The 20,050-nt window shown below is 31.5% G+C and overlaps 1 protein-coding gene and 1 long non-coding RNA gene across 2 annotated transcripts; both read left to right on the forward strand.

Moving 5' to 3' along the window:
• Positions 1 to 6,730: 6,730 nt before the first annotated feature.
• On the forward strand, positions 6,731 to 7,908 carry LOC131653567 (uncharacterized protein At4g22758-like). The gene is made up of 2 exons (XM_058923750.1): positions 6,731 to 7,405; positions 7,496 to 7,908. Exons 1-2 carry the CDS (start codon positions 7,042 to 7,044, stop codon positions 7,699 to 7,701), a joined length of 570 nt encoding a protein of 189 aa, XP_058779733.1. The 5' UTR covers positions 6,731 to 7,041; the 3' UTR covers positions 7,702 to 7,908.
• Positions 7,909 to 12,498: 4,590 nt separating this feature from the next.
• On the forward strand, positions 12,499 to 13,010 carry LOC131647929 (uncharacterized). The gene is made up of 2 exons (XR_009298001.1): positions 12,499 to 12,597; positions 12,672 to 13,010. It is a non-coding gene; the product is annotated as an uncharacterized LOC131647929 (long non-coding RNA).
• The last annotated feature ends 7,040 nt before the right edge of the window (positions 13,011 to 20,050 follow it).

Below are 20,050 nucleotides of genomic sequence, written 5' to 3' on the forward strand. Positions count from 1 at the left end.
ATACGATGCAGAAAATTAAAAGAGATAAGGAAGGAACATGTACACTAGATATATAGTGGTTCGTTGATTCGTCCTCGATATGCCTACTCAACTCTTCAATGATTTTACCATTGGAAATAGTAATGTCTTCCACTACTTTAAAGAAAATGATACAAGTATTTTCGTACAACAGATTATCATCAAACTGAACACTGAAAGCTCAATGCTTTAGCCAACACAAATCTAAAACGATATTAACTTTTGTTGAAGTGTATTACTTGACTGTTAATGTTTAAGACCTTCAATGATCTTGATCAAACAATCTTGTTATCTATAATAATCATGCTTCAAGCTTTTATTATGGAGCAACCCTTATTCAAATTTGACAAAATCTTGTCTGAATGATTGTCCTAGCTTAGAATGATTGGACAACTCCCAACTTTGCTTTGCGTCAATCTTTACTAAGTTCCACCAAAGGCATCCTTTGAGTATAGAGAAACTATTCTCTTGATAGATAAGCACTACCAAATACCATAAACAAGAAGTGGTTTTTTCTCTTGATACACACAACAAAACTTCACCAAAAAATAGCTTCTCAATGTACCTTGAATCTACCTCTCACACTTAATCTTTAGAGGTAAGCACCACTACAATAGTTTATTGGTACAAGGTTGAAGATGATGAATAGAATCTAAAGAATCTCACACAACATGGCTACAAAATCTCACAACCTCAACATTCTAGGAAGTTTTTCACAATGTTGAATCAAGGAGAAAATGTATTTATGAATGAAGAAAACTCACATGGCTTCTCTCAAGTTTCTTGACAAAAATGGATATTTGGTTTCTGGGTGAATATCCTTGGGTTAATCGTTCTTACTCACCATAGATCAGCAACTGGTTAACTAACTCTCTAAAAATATATTTTAAAAAAGTTTAAATAAGTGTTAGAGATTAGGCAAAAAAAGAAGAAAGCGCAAAATTATTCAAGTCAAATCACAAGATTGTGATTTAAATCAAAGAAAGAATAATTTGAATTAAAGGTAATAAAGTGAGAAATTTGTTATCTGATTTGAATTATGTTTTGTGTATGTGATTCGAGACACACTAAAGCATGATTCGAATCACAGTTGATTTTAAAAGAAATTTTGATTTACATGATTTGAATAAAAAACCTTGTTATTCGAGTCAGTGAGTGTTGTGATCCGAATCACACACTTCCCTAATTCGAAGCAGGTCAACAAAATCAAATTCTAAACTTCAAGTGAATGTTTAATTTGAATTACAACATATTGAATTCGAATCAAGCTTCATAAAAAATTTGATTTAAATATTCTAACTTGTAATTCAAACTACACTCAACACATTGACTTACGACAAACTAAATAGGTTAAAAAAACACATTATCTTAAGTCCAAAACCAAAATATTAACAGTAAAGATATCTCACAAGATACATAAATAATCAAATTATCGAAATAATTAAATTATAAATTAATTACAAATAAGTGATATATTAAATTGCTCAGACAAATCAAATTTAAACATAATATCAAAATAAAATGATATCGACTAAAATGCACATATCTAAACTATTTATAAATTTTATTTTTGGTATATGAGAGTAATGAATAAAATTTTATTTTATAAAATATTATTGATTGAATCAATAATTTATGCATTTGTTTTCAATGTATCTAAATTACTAGGGATGAATCAAATTTAAAACTTAATATATTTATATACATTTTAGAATTTATTTATGCAATCATCATCATTCTATCATATTTATCTAACACAACCTGATTAGTACGAATAATCCGTGGAGTAGAGATTATTATAAATGTTGGCAAACAATTCTTTCATAAATTGATCACCGCTGACCTAATTTTCATTCTGATCTTTCAAGCTGGTCAAATCTCAAATCTCACGTCCCTACATGTCGACCTATATTTGGTTAGAAATATATAATTGTATGCTCGCATGTAATTGTATCTTTATTGGTCAGTTGTTAATCAATAATTACATATGATAAATTCATATTTTGTATATTTAAAACATACTCCCTCCGTCCCAAATTATAAGAGAAAAAAACAAAATCACGTTTATTAAGAAAAATAAAAACACAATCATTTAATTTATGGTTTTCTTGAAATAAAGTGTTTTGAAAAATGTAAAAAAAATTCTAATTGGTTGTTGGTTATAGATATGATGAGAGAGAATGTAAGTTAAAAGCAATTTGCATTTAATTTTACCTTGAAAGAAATGAAAGATGATTTCTTCTCTTATATTTTGGGACAAGAAAAATGCATTTTTTTCTCTTATATTTTGGGACGGAGGGAGTAAGGTCATGTGTCCTATAAAATTAACTTCTTCAACAATTGCGATTTTGATTTATCACCCAATAATTCTTATTCATGTGGAGTTACATCTGAATATGAAATAATTTCAAAATAATATGCTTTCATGAGTTTTAAATGCAGGATCACTTCAAAGTATGACACGAGAAATATTTGCATGGATACGAACCTTAATTCATATTTTTAGGCACAACCAATAAAAAGAGAGAGAATATAAATTTATTTAAATTTTAATTTCGTTTTTAATTGGCATCATGGGGTGGTTGAGATAAAAGAGGAGAGAGACAATTTTAATTTTAATTTTTAATTAATAAAAAAAATGTGATTGGTTGTGTGTAAGTACAGGTGTTATGGTTGTGTCTATGTAAGTCTCAAAGCCTTGCATGAGAGACACAAGAAATTAGACGAAATCTTTTTTTTATTAATGATAAGGGTATGAAAGAAGAATTTTTTTTCTAATAAATTAATTATAAGAATTCTTGCAAATCTTACTATCAGACGTGACTATCAATGTCATAACATGAGAGTTTGCTAAAGGTAGAGAATCTAAATCTTTCTACCCGAAGTATGTTATGAGATGCTTTTGATAGACTCCGGCTTGATCGAGATAACATATGAATATTCCAAGGCTCCATGGTCAGTCTCTCTAGTAAACGCGTACAGGTGAAAGGACAGATAAACCTTGAGACGAAATTCGAGTAAGATGAGAGCGCAAAGACTGGTAAGGTTATATACCTCGCAATAAACACCTTATCATCGTACAACATCATTGTGGGGCGTCCCTCCCTCAATCTAATGTGGGTCGTCTTATCAACTTTATACTTAGGCTTGAAGTACACTGCTACCCAATATGTAGGTTAGAGTGATCTAATGAGACCAAGAGGTCGCCCATGAATGTTATCAAATCAAACTCGAAATAAGAAGAGTATGGATGGTCGTAGCCGCCATTCCATACTCTAGAGCGGGAGGAATTAGTCGCACTGCTAAGAAGGAATATCATTTTATTCTCATGGATACCCATTAACATGGCAATAATAAAAGCTATGGTGGTCTCTCATCGCTTCGTCACTGGCAACACCGTGAAGCCAGTATCTCAGAGAAAATGCAAAGTGGGCTAGGAGAATTGACGATCGATGAAAAGGTTGAGAAATTGAAGAGTATGATCTACATAAGTAAGGTCAAGTATTTGACTTAGCTGGCTAACATAATCTTGTTTAGAATTCATTGAACAAACGATGCATGTGTGTCGATTTCATTGATCTAATAACGATTCATACCCACTACCTAATATTGATCTGTTGATGCATGGATTCTTAGGCTATAAAACCTTGAGTTTCATGGATGCTTACTCATGATACAATCAGATAAATATGGATAGTGTGGATGCACCCAAAATGGTGTTTATGTCCAACCATGGCAATTACTACTATAATGTCATGCCTTACAAACAAAACAACGCATATGCCGCTTACTAGAGATTAATGAATGCAATATTATCAAAAACAAATAGACTGAAACCTGTAGATCTACATCGATGACATGATTGTGAAGACTTAGAAAGGGAAATCCATTATGTAAACTTAGAAAACATCCTGGAGTTAGTAAGAAGGTATAACAAGCACTTAAACCCCGCCAAGTGCTCCTTCAGCGTGCATGCGAGTAAATTCCTAGGATTTATGTTAACAAGAAAAGGAATAGAGGTGAACCCACACAAGTATCAAATTATTATCAACATGAGAAGCCCCTTTAACATTAAGGAGGTTCAAGAACTAGTAGTGTGCTTAGCCACCCTAAGACCGTTGTCATTCTTGTGCAAGTGACAAATCATTCATTTATTTGCCATTTTAAAGAAGAATGATTAAATCAGATGCACGATTGAATACAAGGAAACACTCGCAAATTTGAAGGTCTTTACGGCGACGTCGTCCATGTTGACGCATCTTGAGGATGGTGCAACCAAGGATATCATCTATGGACGATGCCTTAAACGTGAAGGGAAGTGGAACTAGAATAGTGCTAGAGAACCATACAACCTATTAATAGAGAAATCCTTGAGGTTCAATTTTAAAGCCAACAACAACTAAGTCAAATATGAAACTCTCATCACCGACATTGGCCTCGCCATAAAAATAGGTGATTCAATCCTCAAGGCCAGAAGTGAGTCATAATTGATGGTGAATCAGGTCGCCATGAAGTATCGAGAAAAGGAGGCCCAATTAAACAAAACTCTATAGCATATTGCCTCTCAAGGCTCGTTAGCACTACGAAATCAAGACGAATGGACCATCATACAAGAAATCTAGTCGTCCTCAATATTGAATCGGAAGAAACTAATACCATTGAAATTGCCATGTCCATGAGTTCAATGGCACCCATAATATGCTATCTGATGTCAGACGAACTCCCATCATACGAATATGAGGCGAATAAGGTCCAAAAATGTGCAACAAAATACCCGAACGTTAGAATCAACGTGGATTTTGTCACAAACACCTGAAATCTCATAACATTTAAGTTAAATCACTTTGCTCATTATAAGACCTCGTGCTTGAGCGACTGTGTATCAGAATAATTTTATTAGACCTAAAACGGTCCACGAAGAAGTAAGATAAGTCAAATGCACTAACGTTGGGCGAGCATCCCAGTAGCGCCACTTGTTGTCCGAAGCAAGAGCTCAAGTCACCCATATCACTCAATAAGTCACCTAGATTGGGATTGGACCACTCGAATTACTTATATCATCCTTCCTTTTCCTTTTAATAAACGTCGATGGTAACATGTCCCTACCGAAAGTGATTGAAGATATCATTTAAGTTAATGAGAAAAATTGTCTATCCATAATTCAAGAGAGAACAAGTCATCTTTGCTTCACATCACCAAGATAAGGTTAAATCACTTTCAAGTTTAAAATTAACTAATGTTAACTAAACTTATATTATTATCGATATACTTTTTATTTTAAAAACAAATCTTTTTGTTTGGTTGTGTTATTAAATCGTTTATATAATTAAACAAATATTAAATATGTTAGATTCGGGAAAGATATAAGTAAAAATCAAATTTAGCAACAAGACATTGGAAAAATTGTAAATATATCGTTATTTCACTTGCATTTAAAAAAAAATATTATGTTCTGATCTCCGATCTCCTTTGAAATCGAGGACACGGTAGTACGAGTCTATCATTTATAAGTACATACTATTCAACTTTTTTAGTACAATTTTTTTAAAAAGAAAATTACTATTAATATTAATATTTAATTTTTTAAAAATAAATATTTTGTCTTATTTTCCTAATACACAAGATTAAAAATAAAATTTTCATCTTTTATAACTTTTAAGCTATAAATTTTATTTAACTTTTTTAATAACTTAATTGTTTCTCTATCAACCTAACGATCAAATACTTTTTTCTTTTTACCAAACCTAACGATCAAATACTTTAATCACATTAATCATTAGTTAGATTTTATAACATAGATTGAAATGAAACATATAATTATAAGAACATGTTACATATATGATTATTAGAATTATAAATTAAAAACAATGCACGTAATATTGATTAAAGGATGTACACAATTAAAAAATTAATTAAATCACTTCAAAAATTAAAAAATAACAATTATATTGCGACAAATACTTTAACTATTAAAGAAAAAAAAATTTGCTATTCGCACCGGTTTCGACCATCACAGGTGGGCCACTAATCATACAACTAATTGGTGTATACATTTTTTTTTTCATAATGATGACCACTCAAATACATTAACATTTAATTGACTTTAATATATATTACCATCATCAAATAATCGAAGTGATACTATTTTTTTGGACTTAGGCCCTCCTTTGTAAAAAAAAAAAAAAAATATGCCATTTTTATATTTTGTTTATTTATTTTGAGTTCAATACCCAACTCGAGAAAAAAGGAAATTTTCCTAATTTTAAATTGGTTATTTAAATTGAAACCTGAATTTTCTCTTTTCAGTTTGAAAATGTAGGTACTTTGTTATGATCTCTACCTTCAACAACAAAAATAATATAGTAGAATAAACAAAATTCCAACTTAACCCTGAAATTTAACAACAGAAACTTCCTAAACCTAATTTCAAGTGTTAATCCCTCAAAACAGTTTCAAACTTTCTCCATTTTTCCTACACGTGTCTCATTCCAACAAATAAACTCCACTCTATTTCAAAACCAAGTCAATAATATCCTCACACGTGTAAACCAAAATCGAGCTACACGGTTTCTCAGCCCCCCAATCCCAAACTCCCCCGAAAAACCCGCAAGAATCTTTCCCTCAACCGGCTACTCCCGGTTAACTCTATTTTTTAATTTTTATTTAAAAATAAAAAAAATATTAGCAATATAAATTCCCCACGAAGTTGTTCACTTTCCATCCTCAAAATCTAAATCCAAATCCAAACCTTCGTTTCGCTTTCCCTTCTTCCCACCTGGGTTGTTTATTTACGTTTATACCCTTCTGGTTATGCTAGTTCCCGGTCGGCGTAACAAACTCAGCCGAAGCTCCTCCACAGCTCTCGGTTTTCCCCGCCTCGGATACCTCCGCTACCGCCGTCTAAAGGTAGCCAACAAAAATAAAATATCCCAAAATTTCTGACAAATTCCTGTTTCACCCCTGTATATATACAAATATTCCATTTTTCTCCAATCAGATAACGTTGATTTCGATTTCGATTTGATGCCAAGTCCCAAGAACCACAGGAAGGAAAGGCTAGATAAACGATCTTCGTCTTTTCACGGTGACAAAGCCATGCCTACCGCCACAATCCGCCGTCCGATAACCGCTCCTGATCTCGTATCTTACCGGAACAGCATGGTTCCGGTAACAGAAGGTCTTCCAAGACATCCTCCGAAGCTTCTCCTGAAGGTAACCGTTCTCGGAAGCCTCGGTCCTGTTCAGATACTGCTGAAGCCGGAATCAACCGTCGGCGATCTCGTGAACGCGGCGGTTCGGCAGTATGTTAAGGAAGGCCGCCGTCCGATTTTACCTTCGAATGTTGCCTCCGATTTCGACCTTCACTATTCACAGTTTAGTTTAGAAAGTGAGTTTCATCAATCTCTGTTAATCTTGTTTTAATTAATTTAATTTTTGATTAATTTTGTTTTGATTATTATATTTTTGTGATGTGAAGGTTTGTGTAGAGATGATAAACTAATGAAACTTGGATCTAGAAACTTCTTTATGTGTCCGAGAAACACTCCCCATGCGGCGGAGGGTATTTCTGGAACAAGCAAAGACAGTGGCGTTACGGCGTCGTCTTGTGGCAAAGAGGTTGATAATTGTGGTGGTGGCGGAGGTGGTTTTGGGTGGTTCAAACTTCTGCATTTCAGGCTGTAATTGGTTAGTTATAATGTTTGATAAAAATAAAAAAATTTATTTTTGTTTGGTTGAAAAAATTGCCATAACTTGTAAAAATAGGTTGGCAAGTAGGGAGTAGTAGGAACAAGGTTTGAGATTTGGGAGCATTTGAAGCAAAGCAAAATTGTAAAAATTTGCATGCGTAGTTTTTAACGCATAGTAAATGGGTAATCTTAAACGGTTGAATTTGTGGTCCAGTTTTTTTAATGTTTTTTTTTTTGTTTTTTTTTTTTAGTTTTATGATTTTGATGTATAAATATATAATTAATGTCACCACTTTTAAAAATATGTGCATTTATATCTTTTATTTTTTTGAAAACTATAATAATTGACACTTCCATTTCTTTTGAAAAATGGAGAGGATCCTTACTCATATTTCGTTTTCCTCCATGTCAAGGTAATTTCCATTTAACAAAATATGCTATTAAATGAAGTGACGACAAGTACTATTTTAAATTTCTTGTTTGTATGTTGAAATATCGGAAATAACGCCAAAAGTCTGGTGTTACATTACTAGAGCAAAACCACCGCAATTAGGGGTGGACAAAACCCGACAACCCAGTAAAAACCGGTTAAACCGAACCGAAATATTGATTCTAGGCGGGTTCAAATGGATCAAATGGGTCACCGGGTTATTAATGCAGGTTTGACTGGGTTGAATTGGGCGGAAGCGGGTGAAGAAAAATTCACCTTAGGTACCTGAACCCGCCCGTAGAGACAAACATAGCCATAGTATTATTTTCTTTCTCCCGAACAAGCCTTTACATATTTTTCTCTTTTAGATTCTCTCTCAGTTTAGAGACTCGCAAAACCTAGAGTCTCACAACCACCACCACCACTCTTCGTCAAATTTGTATTACCACCCTTTCCTCTTTCAGTTTCTCACTCTCACTGTTGTCATCCTCTTGTCGTCGCCATGACTCTCACACTCAACGCTGTCACTACCACCAATGAACAATAATAATATTTAATCTTGAAGATAAATATGGTTTTTTGAAGACAAATCTCTCCTTCAACCACTCACGCAAAGGTTAGAGAGTTTTCCTCTCTACTTTCTATATTATGTGTATGTTCTTCACTTATTTAAAAGAGGGTTTATTGCTATAGAGTTAATTTTTTTTAGTTTTGTAATTTATCAACTTTACTATTATTTTTTTTTAGTTTTCTAATGATTTGTTATCATGAACTCGAATCTGCTATGCATGTTCAGATCTGTAAGGTTACAGTTATTTTAGTTGATTTGGTTTCTGTTTCTTTTTTTCATTTTAAATTTTTTTTATGTTAGAGTTATTTGTTTTTTATGTCAGTTTATAACTACTGTCTCATGAAATTAGAACACCGATGAAGGGAATTTTAGGTAGCTTCAAGATTCTTTCTCTCTTTGCCTTAGATGTAAGATACGTGTTCGTGCCTTTAACTTTCTCGTTAATGATGTTAGCGTAGAACTCTATATTATTTTAGGAATGCTTGGTCTGCTGCTACGGGATTATCGTTGATGGTCTGTGTCAAAGACTTGAAATTAGAACACTGATGAATGACACTGAAAAACTCAACTTTTATGGTCATTTTGATACGCATCTGTTTGCTTTTAACTCAGCTAGGAAATTATGATACATCAGTACAATTGTGAAAAACTTTAGGGAAAATAGTGGCTAGTTGCATGTGATTTTCATAGTTCAATTTACTTTGGTTTTAAATACGTGACAATGAGGTTCGAGTGAAACATCTAGTGTCTTAGTCTTCCCTCACTGTTTTGCTTATGCTGGTTGCAAGATTCATGCAATGGTAATAATTATTTTTATATTTTAAATGATTCAATTTGTATCTTAGTCGTAGTCTTCTATATGATTTGTCCCTTGACACATCTTATCTTTTTTCTTCATAGCAGGTTTGCAGGTTGGTCCTTTGACACATCTCTCAGGCATTGAGAAAAATTGAACTATGTAAGTTTAGTAAGTTGATGGATTGCTATCTTATAATTGATTTAAATCACATTTCTTTTATAATATGTTTATCTTAGGTCTCAGTATTTTAAGATTGTGAACCATTATGGATTCAGATAACTACAAGTTAAGCTGCTCAGAAAGAAAGGAAAAAAATACAAAAGAAAATGGAATGGACCCCTGGTTGGTTCCTATTATTTGAGTCATTATCATTCCATAATTCTGAGTACTTTTTGTATTCCATTTCTTAATAATGTCTGCTAACATTTGTTATGGATTCTACAAAATACTTATATTTATTTTGTATTTATGTGAATTTTATTTATGTTGAATTAAAGTTGTAATAATTTGTAACTCATCCAATAACCCGATTAAACCGCTTGTATTAACCCGCGGCCCGTAAGAACCCAACCCGGCAAAACCGATTAAGAAAATGGGCGGAAATGGACTTACATTGTTCAACCGCGGGTTCGGTTGGGTGCGGCTTTTGGGCCCGAAACCGCCCAACCCGGCCCGTTGTCCAGCCCTAACCGCAATGACCACTAAATGGCCAAACATGACTAAGACAGCTCTCACCCAAGAGCACCAAATCAATGCAACTCCTCTAAACAAAATCCCATGGATTATGTCTCAATTAATCTTTAATTAATCTAAAAACTATGCATTTCAATTTCACCCTTCACCCGAAAAGAACAAACCCAACTTCAGCACCATTGCTACTGGAAATTTTCTGTTCAATGTTTTTCGATTCAGTTTCTTCACACTTTTATATTCTTTCGTGGGTTTTGGTGGAGCTGCTCGCATCTTGAAAATTGACATTCATTGAAGAAAATGGAAGATTTGGATTAGTGTGAGGATGATTAACAAAATTAAAAATAGGGTTAAGAAATTGAAGATTAAGAAATGGTAACCTAATTTGACATACTTGAGTTTCAAACTCTTGAGAAAATCAGGGAGAAGAATTATGGAATTTTAGGGTTTTTTTTTTAAATTTGATGAAGGAAGAAGAAGAAGATAGGTAAAAAATATTAGGGTTAATGAACTTTTTCGTCCCTTTAAATATTTCAAATTTTGTTTTTAGTCCCTCCAAAATTTTCCTTCAAGAAATCGTCCCTTCAAAATTTTTCTTCCGAACTATTGGTCCCTAACGTCAAATTTTGTAGCTAATCGGTGGCAAAAGTCGTAGCTAATCTCTAGCAAATTTGACGTTAGGGACCAATAGTTTTGATGAAAAATTTTGAAGGGACGATTTTTTAAAGGAAAATTTTGGAGGGACTAAAAACAAAATCTGCAATATTTAGAGGGACCAAAAAGTTCATTAACCCAAAATATTATATGATGTATCGTTATAATTAATACGTATATTGTAAAGATTTAAATGTGTACAATTTATTAAAAGTACCAAATGGATTCCATCTGTCTTTTGTTAAGATAAATGTGGATGGTTCTTGTGACACCGGCAAAATTTTAGATTGTGGAGGTGTTATTCGGGATGAAAAAGTCAAGTGATTATGTGGTTTTTCTAAGTTTATTGCAGTGTGCAATGCGTTTATGGATGAGGTGTGGGGAAATTATGAAGGTCTCAAATTATCTTATTCTAGAGAATTTGGGAAAGTCATTATTAACACTGACTCCAAGAGAGTTATTTGTGCAATTTTGAATAAAGAGAGTAATGGAGATTCAACCTTGGCCTTAATTCGTCAAATTCGCATTTTAATGGCCAAACATGATATTGTAAAGATTGAGCATACCTTTCGTGAAGCAAATTGTGTTGCGGATGAACTAACAAGGGTTGGGCGTCTTTTGAAGATCGGTTGTAAGGTGTATGAAGAAGTTCTCGATTTTCTCACGAATCTTCTTCAAAAAGATTCCTATGGTTTAACTACCCTTAGACTGGTAGTTGTGTATTTTGCTTTCCCTTTTGGGCTTAGGCCCCATTGTTTATAAAAAATTAATAAAGTCTGTAGTGGACACTCAACAAAAGTGTCTCACCTAAGATTTCTACCATCAAACCTTTACTAAGACATTGGTCGAACTCTCTAAATTGCTCTTCCTTCAAAAATAATTTACACTACAAATTGGTTATTTTGGTAATTAACAAAATAACCCTTCACTTTTTTATCTTTTCTGATATCTTGCACCAAGTGTTCCACTCTCATTGGTCCACACACTTTATACAACGTAATACACTACCTCATTATCTTTGTCTTCTCTTTTCTCTCTTTCTCCCTGTCCTCTCTCTCCCGTAGACTCTCTTCTCCTTTTTTTCAAACCCTAAAATATCACTGACGACAATAACTTTTCCATTCTCTCTCTCTCTCTCTCTCTCTCTCTCTCTCTCTCATTTTCAGAAGATGTGATTCCTCAGTGTCTTTCATTTACTTTTGTTTCAGAATATTTCCTCTTAGCAAGATGAAGAACGTGAAACGGATCTTAATAATGTTAGGGTTCAACATGAACATTTTGAAGACCCGTGTTTAGTAAAGGTAAATGTTTTACACATTTATTTTTTTGAATTTGAAACGTTAGAGCTTATGATTTTAGTTATACCATTAAAATAATAAACAAAAAAGCTTCAAAATATGTAGATCTGGAAGTTTTTATAAGTTACATGAACTTGAAGATTCTGATTTAATTCTCAAAGCTTAGTTATTTCAGATTTTGATTCAAAATATGTAGAATTAACTTTTTTGTTTTAGTTTTTTTAGGTTTTGATTTCCTTGCAAACTTGCCTTTCATTTTCTTTGCTAATAGAGTTTGTTTTAGCTGCTTTTTTAATATGAGTTTGATTTTGACTTATAACTTTTTTTCTGATGTGGTTATTGATATTGTTAGGTTTTTGTGATTGATTTTGTTGAAGTATTTGGAATTCTCTACTTCAAGTGTTATTTTTGGCTGAGTAATTTTTATTGAACTGCACCACGTGGTTGAGGTATGAAGATACTCATGTTACAATGAATCAAATATCAATTTTTTTTGTAAATTTATTACTGCAATTTGTTACAGGAGGGTTACAAGGTTGCTTTAAATGCTTATGATCTAAGTCAAGGACTTACTAGACAGCTGTCAGTGTCGTTTTTAAGGAAAGTTATTGAAGGCATATGGCGGGTGCTTCTTTTTGTTCTTAGTAGAAAGCCTAATGATAACAGGTAGTAGTATATTAATAAAAGGCTAGAAAAAAAAAAAGAATATATTGAAGTGTGAAAGTCTAGCATTTTGTGGCTCTCAATGTAGTGGGTATAAGTAGGTATAGATAATTGTGTACTTTTTCATTAAAAATGTTTAATAAAAGATTTGTGTGTCTCTATTTTTCCCTAATATGCATTGTCTTGTCTTTCTCTGTAATTGAGTTTTTTCTTTCACAAAATGAGTTTATTTTGAAATTTTCTATCCATTTATCATTTTTATGAGTTTGATTTTAGATGAAATTTTTAATAATTTATGATTTTGCTCTGAACAAGAGTTTTCAAAAGTTAATATTCAATGTTTGAAATGATACCGTCCTGAAATGTTTTTAGCATTGCTACAAGAGGAACAATAATCTCTAATATTCTTAAATCTTGAGGTTGACTTGGATTGTTGGAAATCCATGTGTGTTTCTTTGTCTTTTAGGATAGTAATTGTATCCCATTACTTGAAAACACGGTTGCGGATATTAACACAACCTGCACTCACATGTTTCCTTCTTTGTATGTAGCTGAGCTAAACTGGTGAGCCAAGTTTATCTCCACAACCAACCACATCTGTAAACCAAACATGAAGTCAATCTACCAGCTCTAATAGTACCACAACTAAGAGAAGTGTTATTTTAACTAGCCTTGATGATCGACCCCAAAATAATTTCCTTACTCCAAAAGAGTCTTCCACTAAGGTCAAACACTTTAAGAAGGAGTGATCATCAGCCTCAACATTTGCAATCTCCCCTGTTTATTTCATGTTATTGTTTTGTTGACACCATATATGTAATGATTTAATCCGATCTTTTAAGACCTATGACACTATTATGGTTTCAATTTGCTTCATACATTTTGTTGTGGAGTATAACTTTTATTAATCAAGTAATGGATTAATCTTTTTGTTATTATGATGTTATTGGTACAAAGATTCATCATTATTCAACCATACACAATATGGACAATGTGCTAATGTTTTACATTTAAGCTGCAGTATAATTTGCCATTAGATTTCTCATTATTGCATTTCTGGATGCATTGATAGATGTTTTATGGTGCAGGAATATTGTCATTTTTAAGTTATTGGATGTTCTGCCTACTTATTCATGTTGAGGAGACAGATTTGGATTGCTATTAAAAATATTTAGAATTGCAGTAAGCTTTCTTTTTATTATGTAATAGAATTGCATCACTGTAGCATACTTTATTTCACACATTTTACCAAGCAAAGTTTTATACCGTTGTGTACTTTTTTTCGGTGGTGCTTTAATGGATTTCCAATTTCGTGAAACAGACTTTCACAACTGTATTATCTAAGGTCTGCCAACACTTTTCATGCCACAACTACTTTTATTTTATCATATATTACTCTGTATTATATTTAGTCGTGCTTGATAACATATAGTAACTCATCGGTGAAATCATTTTTTTTGAAATACGTCATTATATAAATATTTGATCTTCCTACTTTATATACTAGCTATTTTCTTTTCCACACTTACTAAACAAAAAGCTAATAAACTCTATTTTTGGGACTGCAGCACCTTATCAATTCACCTAGATAGTCTAACTGCTACCATCTACATGTATATATCTATCGTCACCACTACATGGTTCCAATGCAAGTTTGTTAAACAGTACACTTTATTTTTTGGAGGGCACTTAAACCGATATTCAACTTATACATTTTTATATTACCTCCAATTTGTCATTAGTTAAAATGAATTACAATAGGTTACTATTATGACTTAATTTTATACTCTTTGGTGCAACTTGTCCTTTCATAGACTAGAAAAAGAGGTAAATACATGCTGATATACTAAAAAATATCACTATCTTAACCAACAAGTCATATGTAGCAGGATGCAATGCGTTGGGAACTAGACACACAAACGAGATTAAGCCATGTCTTTTTAAGAAAAAATCTTAACTATTTCAGTTAGATTAAATAACAAAGTAGACATATCTCAACTAAGTACATTATGGTATAGAAAACAATGCTGAGAATTGTAATTAAACATTTTCAAATAGGATTGCTTTGTGTGTCATGTTAAAGAATTGGTTATGGTTGTTTAAACTAGGAAAAAATCTCACATGTAGTACAGACATCCAATTATAACCATCAATTATGAAGTTGAATGACTAGAATAAAAAAAACTGCCTTCAAAACTTTGAGATTTCGTCCTAAAATTTCAATTTCATTTCACTCACCTTGATATTATTTTAAAACCAGACATACAAATTACAACATTACAATGTGACATATCAGTACCACTGAATCATATGAACTTGCTCTATATTTTTTAAAAACACGTGTAAGGTTCAATTATCCCTTCCATATAATTCATTTCATTGAATGTAGTTTTTCACGTCAATCAAATTTTTTTTTGCCACATCCAATTAAGTATTCTTATCTTGCATATTTATTATAATTATAATTTGGCAAATGTGTATAATTTAACTTTGTATTTCTCAAATTCCAACTATTAATATTATTTATATGTGTTTTTTGGTTGATTCATTATTAATGTTGCATTATAGATTGGTAAGTCATAAATTAGGCCTCATGCATCCATTACTTTTGTCACATGTCTTTGTATATTATCCTTCAAAATTCACAACCTATACACATGTGGTGTGTGATTGTATCTGTGGTGTGTGATACTGCTACTATTTCTTTGGGTTTTTTCATCACCAAATATTAATATCCTATTTGATGATTTTGCAGAAAAAATGGGCCAAAAATATCTATATTGCCTTGATACAAATTGATAATAGTTCAGTAAGTTTAAATATCAAGGGATAGCCAGAAAGAGAAGTTTGACATTATGGATTGGTGGATCTAGAGCGTTTAATCATAATACTTTTAAACCTATAAATACTTATTTTTACATAAAATAACTTTATATTTGCTCTTTTTCAAGTACATAATATTATCTTTTTCAAGTACATAACGACAACATATCCGTATCTTTTACCCATTAGTTTCAAGAAACACTACAATCTGAAATTATACAACTTACTGCCTAATTCAGGTACATCTAAAGCATATCTCAAATAAAAATATTGTGTGTAGAGATGTTGTCAACATCAATAGCTTGGGTTATTCACTTATTGTCTGGTATGTTTTATTGCACCAACTGCCATAGAGACGTTGTCAATTACACCAATAAATGCATGTCACAAAAATGTTGTTGTAGAAAGATTTACAACATAGTTATTTTGTACTCCCTCTGTTTTTTATTATAAGTCGTTTTGGAAAAATATTTTGTATTTAAATATAAGTCGTTTTACAATTCCAATGAATAATTAATGTTGTTTTTCCTATTATATCCTTAAATATTTATTATTCTCTCTCCTTTCAATTATATAAATTTATCTTCCACATATCATTAATGAAGGATAATTTTGTAAAAACCTTCATAATTTCTCATTTTCATACAACAATTATTATTTTTCTTAATCTGTGTGAAAAGTCTAAAACGACTTATAATAAAAAACGAAGGGAGTAATTTGTAATGCAACTCCTGTGAATTTAGCACTAAAACTATCACTTTATTATAGTATTATATGTAAACACTGAGAGTGATATTTGTAAATTTTACCAACTATAGTAAATTTTACCACTGAAAGTCATTATTTTCACGGGTCATTATCATCATAATATTTTTTTTTATTTTAATCAAAAAAATATTTTTCAATATTTAACGTTATTAGACATATTGAGTTTATCATATTGGTGATTTACTACATATTTATTTTTAGATATTTTCAATATTAGTGATTTTATTATAACAATTATATATCGTCAACAACTAAACCTTATCAAATGATCTAAGATATGAATAAATTTATCCGTGTTGACCTATCGTAAACTTTTTTGTGGATCATTATTTTAACTTAGAACCTAATTTTCATACTACTAATATCTTATTAGTAAAACTTTTTTTAATTGGTTAATTTCCATTTTATATATGCAATTTGGTCAAACTGCTTTACTTCACTTTTTTCGTATTGTTCAAAAGATACTACACTACACATAATGCACCCGGGCAACAACACGGGTCTCTGACTAGTTTAATGTTAAAATCTAATAAAATGCACTAATTTGGTTGACGAAATAATTTTTTAGGGACTAAAAAGTAACCTTTATGAGATAAGGGATTAAAGTAAAATAATTTTGTAGGGACTAAAAACAACGTTTATTAGATAAGGGATTAAAGTAAAACCATAAATTAAGTTAAGGGATTAAAAGATGCACTAAGCAATATTTATATCTGCTAGAGTTGCTAAACTTATAGTTGTCAGATAGACCGGTCTGAAGTGTCAAATCTTATCGATGAATTGAAGTGGATTAACCTGATTACTTCATGAACTACACAAAATAAGTTTGACCCTGTTTTTAATCAGTCAATATGATGGACCCGCCTCACCCTTATTTTAATCATGTTGTTTTTAATTTATAAAAAAGGGTGTAACGGATAAAAGTTACATAACATAATTTTAGAGAAATCATAAATTTAGTTAAATGATGTTTAAAATATTAATCAAATCAACATTCATAAATACGATACTACAAAAACATCTCTATACAAGTGGAGACTAACTTAATATTATCTTTAATATTTATCAAAAATTTTCTTCATCTCATAACCATTTCTTTAATCACGTCATCTTAAAAACATATTTTATTCTCTTTAATTTTTTTTTCACTTAAAAACATACTTATGCAATCATACCTCAACTCAATACTTTTCTCTAACATTAAACAAATTTATGTTTCATGAGCCGACCTGAAGTCCACTTGGTCAATCCCGTTCGATCCATAAAAAATATAGGTCCGATGGAGTGGACCAAAAATACATAGTCATATTTTTTAAAGGCTTTTATGGTCCGGTCTACGCTAAAATACATGGTTCGCGGATCAGTCTGATGGATTAAACAAAATTTAAACGTTATAGGATAAAAAGAACTCGCATACTCACATAGTGAGCAAATATGTTGTACAGTGAAAAGAGCTCATGTACTCACATAATGGACAAATCTCATACTTTGTGAAAACTAAGGTATCAAAATATAAAACGAAAAGAGAAAAATAAAAGAGGAGTGTAAGCTACATTTCATTAGAATTTATTTATATATAATGGGAATAATGTTTTTATATATATTAAAGGTAATGTTTTTTGTACACGCATAGAACTAGTACATAAAATATCTTATAAATTGGATAATGTATTTGATCTATAATATTGATTAGGTACATTAATTATTTAATGAAGCTAAAAATGTGAAGTGTCTCACGTAAAAAGGACCGGAAGGTGTATAAGATATTTTATGTACTAATTTATAAGGGTAATACTAACTTGTGCCCTAGGGGCACAAGTTAAAAAACTACTTAAAAATTTGTATTGGAAAAAACAATTAAACAATTAATTTTATATTATAATTAAAATTAATGCACAATTTTCAAAATAATATCTCTTCATTTAGTTCTTAACTTGTGCTCCTATGTCACAAGTTAGCATTACCTAATTTATTAATATAGCAATTTGATTGGATGTGTTTATAAAACAAATTATTTTTGGCTTAAATACAGTTCTAGTCCTCCTATTTCAATATTTTTAAAGTTTTAGCCCCCCTTTAAAAAAATCAGCCTTTTGATCCCTCATTTAAATAATTTTTGGGTTTTTTTTAAGCCCCCTCCACTTTTAGGGACGTGGCACATGTGAATGTTGAGTTGGCTCAGGAAGTTTCGTGCCACGTCATTTAAAACATTTGGCTCATTTTAAAAACGTTTTTTTTAAATTGCAGAATATATAAAATCATTTCAAAAATATTATCCAAATATAAATTCATTCATCCCATTTCCTTCGTGAACCCTACTTTCCAAAATCATATATTCCATAATCCCTCTCTTTCCACAATCCATTTATTCTGCAATTGAAATATCTTCTTCATTTGAAAATTGGAAGCATGTCGCAGTATTCCCATGGAAGTAGAAGCTCGACAAAACAAAGATACCACCGAGGAGAGTGCAAATGTGGCCTTGATGCGTCATTAATGATATCTTTACTTTGCTTTGTATTATTCTTTACACGTTATTTCTATCTCTTCATCTCCCATTCTTTCTCTCGTTTATTATGTTACTCAAACTCTTTAAATAATAGAATCCATCAATTTTGTTATAAAACACATTTTTTAAAATTGAACAACATTTTTCAAACAACATAATTTGCTCTCTCTTGTATTTGAAATCATTTGGTCAATATTTTGTCTCATAAAAAGTGCGGAGAAGTGAGATACAACCGCAACCTTTAGTGTGGTTCTTCTGGTCACATGCATTTAACTTTATCTAATTTTTTATATCGTACATGGTAACTTTATTGGTAACCTATTTTTGTCCATTTGCTTGAGGATGCTCTGCTAATATGAACTTAGCATGTATGTCCAAGGTAAAACGAAACTCTATGATTAAGTCATTTGTGAAGATATCTCTATTATTAATGTGTATGCTAAGAGGGACACCAAATATGCATATAATTTTCTTCCAACAAAATTTTCAAACTCAATACACAAGCACAAACTTTATCCACTTGGTGAAGTAATTCACTTTAATAGTGAACTCCATTTGTCTCTACTCTAGGGGAAAGTATCCAAGATTTCAATTCCTAACATGTAAAATGGCCATGTTTATGTGATTGATTTGAATAATTCAACATGAACATGGTGAAGATCTACAAAATTTTGGCATGTGTCACACTTACTAATTAAATTGATGTCATCTTTAAACATGTTTGAACAATAGTATCCTGCTCAAACAATATTATTTGCGAGAGCTCTTCCTTCCATGTATCTTCTATTTGTAAGTATTTTACACTAAATCACAATCCTTCACTTTTTTATTGAGAAATCACCATATTTATTTCTTTACAAAAAATACGTTATTTCCATATTATAATTTCTCTGCTAGTCCTGTCAAAATAAAATAAAATTTATCTGTTATAGGAAATATATGCCCTTTCCCAAAACTTGCACATGAATATTAAAAAGGGGTAGAATTTCAAAATAATCTAAATATGGGCCGAATCAGAAACCCAATCAAACAATGGCCCATAAATATATCGCCGAAAATCAAAAGGAGTGAGGACATAAAACAGCGAAATAGAATAAAACTCGCCTAAAAAACCCTAAACAATTTCCTACCCCTATTTA

This window comes from Vicia villosa, linkage group LG2 (genome assembly GCF_029867415.1).
Source record: "Vicia villosa cultivar HV-30 ecotype Madison, WI linkage group LG2, Vvil1.0, whole genome shotgun sequence".
Lineage (NCBI taxonomy): Eukaryota > Viridiplantae > Streptophyta > Magnoliopsida > Fabales > Fabaceae > Vicia > Vicia villosa.